This window comes from Drosophila subobscura, chromosome A (assembly GCF_008121235.1).
Source record: "Drosophila subobscura isolate 14011-0131.10 chromosome A, UCBerk_Dsub_1.0, whole genome shotgun sequence".
In the NCBI taxonomy this organism is placed as follows: Eukaryota; Metazoa; Arthropoda; class Insecta; order Diptera; family Drosophilidae; genus Drosophila; species Drosophila subobscura.
In genome coordinates this window covers 19,641,688-19,649,614 of record NC_048530.1, presented here as the reverse complement: position 1 = coordinate 19,649,614, position 7,927 = coordinate 19,641,688, and the positions used below count along the sequence as shown (strand labels likewise).

General features: G+C 49.8%; 1 protein-coding gene across 1 annotated transcript; it reads right to left on the bottom strand.

Moving 5' to 3' along the window:
- Window positions 1-5,107: 5,107 nt before the first annotated feature.
- Window positions 5,108-5,457, bottom strand: LOC117903069. Its single transcript, XM_034814838.1, has one exon. It carries the CDS (start codon window positions 5,445-5,447, stop codon window positions 5,214-5,216), a length of 234 nt encoding a protein of 77 aa, XP_034670729.1. The 5' UTR covers window positions 5,448-5,457; the 3' UTR covers window positions 5,108-5,213.
- Window positions 5,458-7,927: the final 2,470 nt, after the last annotated feature.

Below are 7,927 nucleotides of genomic sequence, written 5' to 3'. Positions count from 1 at the left end.
AGACAGAGAGAGAGCATCGGATACTTGGAATGCATTGATGCACTCGTCTTGGCCACATGCAAATGCAGGAAGCGGCCGGCGAGCGACTGAATCTGGTGATGGATTGCACGCCGCTGCAGCTGCAAGGCCCTCTGGGGCAACGGGGAAACGCGGACCGTGGACCGTGGACCGTGGACAGCCATCTTCTCGCGGGATGGGAGACAATTCATTTATTAAACTGCACTTAACATCAACACCACATCATCATTAATATTAACAGCACACTCGGACTCCAACTCGGACATAGCCAAGGTGTTAACAATGTTGTGGCTTGTTGTTGTGTCGAGGAACCCGGCTGACCATCAATTGTGGGCCTGCAACAGCGATTTGTAATTGTTAACACAAAAATGCTAATAAAATAGCAGGAAAATCCAGGAAGCTAAACTCCGGCTTTGCACCACGAGAACTGAGCGAGAGATTAACGAATAAACCCAACAGAATCTCTGACCTTGGATGGCAAAATCAATGAGGCTACCCGCAGCAGCAGCAGCAGCAGCAGCTCCCAAACTCTTGGCCAAACTCCGGGAGGAAGAGAAAGAGAGGGAGAGAGAAATGTCAGGAACTCATGTTCAACTGTCAAACTGAACCGACAAACCGTTAATTAGCAAATCAAAGATATGCCACGCCACAGACAGACATCTCCAGCGAGAGAGAGAGAGAGAGAGAGAGGGGGGCACGAGGCACAGCCAGAGTCGTGTCCGAGTCCGAGTCCGAGTCGAGCCACTGACAGCTCACAAAATCCGACAGTTGCGCACATTCGAGAAAAGATCAATGAGAATTGTGAAAGAGGCTGAGGAGTTGGCCCGGCCAGCAATTAAAAGAGGCCAAAAGCAGAGGCGATGCGCGCGAGGGAGGCAACCGAAACCGAAACCGAAACGTTTAAAGCGCCCAAAGCCCGTCAAGCTGTCAGCCGATGAGGGGCCGGGGAGGCATCGCTTCGGCTCAGATCGGTTAGGATCTGCAGGGCTTGGCTCCGAATGCGTGGACTTACAGAGCGGCTCAATTCAGTTGTTGTCAATCATAAGCTGCTCCATCCAGCCAGCCAGCCAGCCAGCCATTCTCCTCCCCAAAATGTGGCTGCCTGCATCTCCCTCAGCAATGCTTCAGCGATCTAAGCTAACTTCTAACATTCCCCAGTCAGAGCTGAGACTGAGACTGAGACTGAGGCTGAATCGTAGTCGCATCTGTCGGATTTGCATTACCGCGTCCGACTTGCCTTGAAATTATGTGAAATTGATCAATTTCAACGTTGCTCCTCTGCTCTCCTGATGGTCTCTGCTGCTCCGTGGCCAGACTTGGACCTGGTCCATCGCTGCTCTCCGTTGCAGCAGTGCGCCGTGGCTGGAGGAGCATTTAATGTAAAATGTCAATCAAAAATTGCCCAGAATGGGGAAAAACAACTTTGAAAATTTAATTAGAAATGTGTACACGTCTGGCAAATGGATGCCTGGGAAAATGGCAAATGGAAAATCTCCTGCGACTGCTCAATTGAAGCGTTGAGAGAACTGCAGAAACCGACTCCACCAAAGTGTCAGCAGTTGTGTGCTAATTGTTAATGAACAAAATCTCCCTCTCCCTCTCTCTCTCCGTCTGTCTGGTCTGTCAGCTGTAGATGGCCTGGAAGCGATCCGATCCGCTGGGAAAGTTGCCGTTTGATAGTCGGGGGAAATGGCTTGGAAACGGCAGGGAATATGAATGGATTGAGGCAGAAATTCCAGCACATTCGATGCTTAAACCCACGAAAATCTATTCCAGATTCTTGGAATCTTTAGCTGGAAGCTGATTTCGATTTCCCTGAATTTCCCCTCTGGCACTCTGACCCACCGTGCTGTAGTTGTCGGCTTGGACATGGACTTATAAAGACATAACTCACAGTTTAATGGCCATAAATTCATTTCGGAGTATGAAATTCGGTGTTCATGTTCGGTGGAAATTGTAAAAACCAGCGACAGACAGATCCAACTCAAATAATAATAATAATAATAGTTGTAAAAATAATCATAAAGCGAGAAGCGAACAAATGGTGAGAAGCAAAATATAATCCACACCAGCCAATGGACGGACAAGTTGTGGCCGGTTGAAGCAATCAAACTATGAAGTTGGAGCTGTCGTTTATGGCACTTCCCAATTACAAATTTGAAACTGGCCCAGCGAGTGGCGGTTGACATCAAACGGAGCCAGCCAGTCTCTGAGGATTGAATTTGAGTCTAGGTCTGAGACCGACTCTGAGCTTTGTATTAATTTGTCAAACATTTTGGAGCGCCAAGAGCGCTTCGCCTCTCAATGGCCAAGGCTTGAGTGGAAGTGGAAGTGGCTCTTTATCAATGGGCGGTGGCTACTGCCTCGCAGCCATGCTAATTCAGTCATGAGACACACACTCGTTTGGGCACTCGCATGTATCACATTTTCCTGTTTGTTGTTTCGAGATTGTTTCAGTTGAATGCTTCATTTCTTTGAATTTCATAATGACACGGCTTTGACCGCTCAACGACTGTTGCTCCATCTCCTCCAGCTCCTCGCTGCTGTCTGTAGTAACTGTTTTTTGTCATTGTCAGTTTTTCTTGAATGAACTTCGGCTTTGGCTGTGGCTGTGGCTTTGGCTTTGGCTAACTGGTTAACACTCCACACACCGACGAGGTCTTGGCCACTGTCCCCATGGAGCTGGTTTTTTGTGTGTGGACTTCTTGCCTTAATTAATTATTGTTGTATAATTTTTAGCTGGCTTGGGGCATAATTCGCCAGAAGCACAAAACCATTCATGAATGGTTCCACATTTTCCCACATTTCCGGTACACTTGTGCACAAAACGCTGCCACTATTCGGTGCCGTGCCGCTCTTTGGACCGCCCCAAGTTGGGGCCAAGCTGCCAGAGCAAAAGGGCGTTGTGGGCAATGTCAATCAATTGGTTCGCTGACTTGGTTGGCTGGCTGCTGGCTGCTGCTGGCTGCTGGCTGCTGCCCGAGCCAAGCAAAAATGGCAGCTGACTGACAGACAGATCGAAAATGCTGCCACAGAGTCAAAGAGTTGGGGGGAGCGGGGTGGCTTGGAGGGTCTCTGGCCATCGTTGGCCAGGCCAACAACAAACAGCAGCAAACTGAAATTGTGCCGCGGACTGGCCACAGCGATGGCAGCGTGACACGCAGCAATGATCGTGGCATTCAGGGAGGATCATGGATGCTGGAACTCCTCACAATCATCAAAGATGAACGCAAACTCGACTGAGAACTGATTTCCTTTCGAATGAAAATTGAACTCTGACTTCCGCTGCAATTTCTTTCGATATTATCGCACACGAAACGATCGCAATCGATGCCATCTCGAGGAAATGAAGCTGCAACTGCAACTGGAACTGGAACTGTGGCTGGGGCTGCCGTGGCTGCTGGGGCAGCTTGGAGCTGCCTTGACAGGCCACGACTCGCAGCCAGCCAAATCGATCGAACTGCCTTCATTAAAGTGCAAAAAAAGGAAAAGAAATGAAACCAGAGCAATGCCGGGCCGGGCCTGGCCTGGCCTGGTCGGGCTCCCTCTAGCCATCCCTCTCTGTCTTAATAGCTCCTTTCCTGCCTCCGATTTGGAAGCAGCAGCAGCAGCAGCCACGAAATGGAGCTGCAGATGGAAAAGGAGAAGGAGAAGGAGATCACGGCTGCTGCTGGGCTGCTGCTTCGATCGCTGCCGCTCGCTCCATTGCTCCATTAATTTCCATGTTGGCCACAATTTGACTTCTGTTCGCTGCTCGTTCAGAGCGAGCCCTCCTCCCTGTATCTGTATCTGTTTCTGTTTCTGTTTCTCTCTCGCTTGTGCTTTTGGCTCTTGTTTTTTGTGCAAATTTGCGAACCGTGATTGCGAGACCAGTCCCGTCCCGTCCCGTCCCTCGATCCCTCGATCACTCGGCCTGGCACGCAATTTGCGCTTGAATGGAAAATAAAAACAAAATCTGCAACAAATTGGAAGCCAATAATCAAATGTCAGTCAGGGGCACCCTACACACTCCCTCTGCGGGTCTCTGCAGATCTCTGGGCCTCTCTGTCAGCTCGTCTGACAGTCAGTCAGTCATTCAGCCAGCCAGCCAGCCGGCCAGGGCGGTCGGTGGAGCGACCAGTTCCAGGCTACCAAGCTTCCAGCTTCTTCAAGCTCCAATCTCCAAGCTCCAGGCCTCATTACTCAAACTCAAACTCAAACTGAAACCCAGGCAGTGGTCGTGGCCTGGCAGCAGCCTGTCGCTTCTTGGCCTTCGCTTGGACCCTGCCCCTGCCACTGCCCCTTCCCCAGCCCCTGCCCTGGACGTTGTCTGATCCATGTCCGATTTGCCTGTCTATTCATTTGAAAGTTTTCGAATTCGATTTTGATTTGATTTCATTTCGGTCTTCACGCTTTTTCAGTTTTTTAAATTAGTTCAGATTCTGCCTAAGGGGAAGGGGAACTCCCAGTACGGGGCGTGCGGGGGGCAGCCGCCAGTCTTGCGTTGTTCCAGAATTCTCGATTCGATTGCAGTGTCTCGGTATTGTTTATTGGTTCCACATTACGCCCGCCACAGTATAATTAACAATAAAAAATTTCAAACACATTTTGACACAATTTTAATAGTCAATAAAACTCAATGGAGAGCGTGAAGCTCCAGAGGGGTGTGGAGAGGGGAGAGGGGAGAGGGGAAAGGCAACCCAGGGGCAATGAAGCGAAGGAATGATGTGGCCATTGTCGCGGCTCTGCGCCTTTTGTGGGTTATTGCTGTTGACAAATCGATAAACAGCTCAATTAGCATTTTTGATGCTCAATCGTTAAAGAACGCTCTCCACTCCCCCTTCGGGCATACTTTGACTGACTGACAACTGGATGGCAATCATAAATCAAACCATAAAAAATATATCAACAATTCGGTTCAATAATCAATTTGTATGCGCTGTCCGTTGCCCCGCCGCGCCACAATTATGCAAAACGAACTGTCAACTTGGGGAATTTTTGCTGCTCTCAAGGAAGGGCCACAGGGGGGAGGGTGAAAAGAGTGAAAAGAGTGAAAACCGCCACACATGTTCCTACACTTTGCAACAATGATTACCAGAACCAGCTCCCTCCAAGCTGCATTTTAATTGTTCAATTTGTTGCTGGATTTTTGCATCCCTTGTGGCATTCTGGACACTCCCCGATCAGTCCTCTTGGTGGCAAACGTCGGAGCAGATCTATGCCTCGGGACCCCGCATGAAGCTCTTGTAACGCTCCAGACTGAGGGTCCGAGGGCGTGGATCCTTGGGCGAGATCAGGGCCGTGTCGCTGATGTTCAGGCTGGCGAGGAACTCCTCGATGCTGGCATAGTGAACCGCATGGCGACGCTGGCGACTCATCAGTATCAGTTCGTCGCTGCTCGTCCTGTTCAGGTCACCGTTGCCCAGCGCTTCCTCCTTCTGCTCGACCATTTTGTGAAGTGGCAAAACTTATAATTTTTTTGTACACAATAGAGAAATATCCAAAATCGATTTGAAGGCAAAAGCCAGGCTAAGAGCAGGCTGCCACATGGCCTGGCAAGGGCAAGGGGAACTATTTCAATAATTCAATCACGTGTTATCGTATCGAATAATTGAATAAGTCATCGTGTCGAGCGACACAAATTTCATTTCAATACGCAGAACGTTTAACGAACGAATCAGGGCCTCAAAGACGATTGCCGATGATTGAACGCACGACGGCCACTGCGGAACGGGAAGGTGCAGCCAGGGAGGAGGGTGGCAGAGAGAGAGACAGAGGAGGCAGAGGAGGCAGAGGGGAGAACGAGACGGAACCAGGCAGGCAACGTGAGTGATTGTCGCAAAAGCTCAAAGGCGACAACAGCTCTTCGAATTGTACTGATTTTTATTTATTTTATGTTTGAACCGAAACGCCTCTGGAATCTCAAATGAAATGCGGCTGCGACTGCGCCCGATCCCCGATCCCCAATGTTTTTTTGCCAATTGCTGTGGGAAAATTGCTGCCAGTGAATCGGTAACAGGCCTCGCCTCTGCCTCTGCCTCTGCGTCTGCCTCTTCTCCATTAACATGTTCACCTCGTGGCGATTTCAATCGAATTTTAATTGCCCCCGAAAGTGGATCTACTGATTGATAGAGACTTCAGATTCAGAGCTTTCTGTTTTGGGTTTTCTATTTACGATTTTGGTGTACTCAAAGGCTGGAACTCTGCGGCATTCGAAAGGTTTGAGCTTTGATATCAAGTAGGAAGTGCTTTCGGTTGGCCATTCAATTCAATCAAAAAGTAGTTTCAAATATGCACAAGATATATAGAAATTCCTTGATATCTGTGGGCAACTTCTAAGCCAAAACATTGCCATAAAAAGTTGAGAAGAAACATAAATAAATTCATGCTAAAGTGTGGCTAAATCAATGGTTTGTTTTGGGCTGGCACCTCTCCCAAATGGAGCTCTGTTCTTGCAGCTAATTCAATTTAAATGAAAGATTTCCGCTCCTAAAGTTGTGTAGCTTCATTTAGAATTTCAGGACACCCCTCTAGTTGAGTCACCAGCCAGCCAACAGACCCCCAGCGCACTTTCCTCTGTACAGAGTGAGGCTCTCCTCACGTAAACTGGGTCGATAACTGACCTACAAATCGCAGAGGCATGCACCCTGTCCGGTCTGTCCAGACAGCAAGCAGTTCGATCGAGGAGCAAGAGTTCGATAGATTTTTGACATATTTTTGATCGGCACATTGAACCCGCGCAGCGGCTCATTCACACGCTGCTGTCCGTGGGAGAAAAATGCAGGGTACTGGGACCTGAGAGCTGGAACTTGGAACCTGCAGCCTGCAGCCTGCAACCTGTGCTGGGATCGCTACAGTTCTTGGGGCTGGGGCTGGGGCTTGAGATGCCGAAAATTGTGGTGTGCTGATTGGAGTGGATTGGAGTGGAGTGGCGAGTGGACGTTGCCTGGACTTAAACAAATCAATACGAAAACGATGCAAATGGCAAAAGGCATGTCAACAATGCTGGCGAGTAATTGGCAGTGCAGCGGATCGGTCGGCTGATGACGCTCGCTCTGATGTTGATGATTGCGCTTCGAGTGTTGGCTTTGTGTGTGATTGCGATCGCGACAGGGACAGGGACAGGGACAGGGCTTGGGCTTGACTGGGAGCCGCCAAAGTGCAGCTAAACATCTGGAGCAGGAGCAGGAGCAATGCCAATGCCAATGCCAAACCGAACCGAACCGAGTCCACCCCACTCTACTCCACCCATCGCTGGCGATCAGTGATCTTTGCCGACGCTGAGAGTCTGAGCTGAGTGCTGGGAGCTGGGTGCTGGGATGGCTTTGATCTGTCACCGCTCAGCGCTCACCGGTTACCCAATCGAATCACGGCAGACGCGCGCGGCCTCAGATAAAATTATTGAAATTACATTGGCAAGACGCCGTCGATCAGTGGCAACAGCTGCGATCTCCTTATTTTCTGCAGGCCAGACCATGTTTTTCTCGCTGCCAAAGACACGATCGCCAACACTTACAGGACAGGGACTGGGACAGGGACGGGGACAGAGAGTGCTGTGGCAATAATTATCGCTTTTAGTCTCAACTTGGCCTGTCAATGTAATTCCAAAAATGTCGTCAGTGTCGCCCGGCACTGGCGTAGTAGCTCATCACTGGTCGGAGCCACTCCAGGCCTTGCCCCAGGAGGATCTCTGTAGGAGCTGCTCTTGCTTGATCGGCCCTGTGATTTCTCATTCGATTTCGTGCCGCTCGTTCGCCTGTTCATTCACTCGTTCGCTCACTCGTTTTTAAAATGTAATCATCATTAAAATATTTATGGGTTATCTCTCGCTCTAACCAACACCGAGCCAACACCAAACACACTCTGAATTCTCCGCTCGGCCCCGCTCTCCCAGCTCCCCCAGCTCTCCCAGCTCAAGCGATCCATCCAG

What these genes read in the sequence shown, in the direction of transcription:
- LOC117903069 (XM_034814838.1), bottom strand. Translation starts at nt 5,447, where the DNA reads ATGGTCGAGCAGAAGGAGGAAGCGCTGGGCAACGGTGACCTGAACAGG.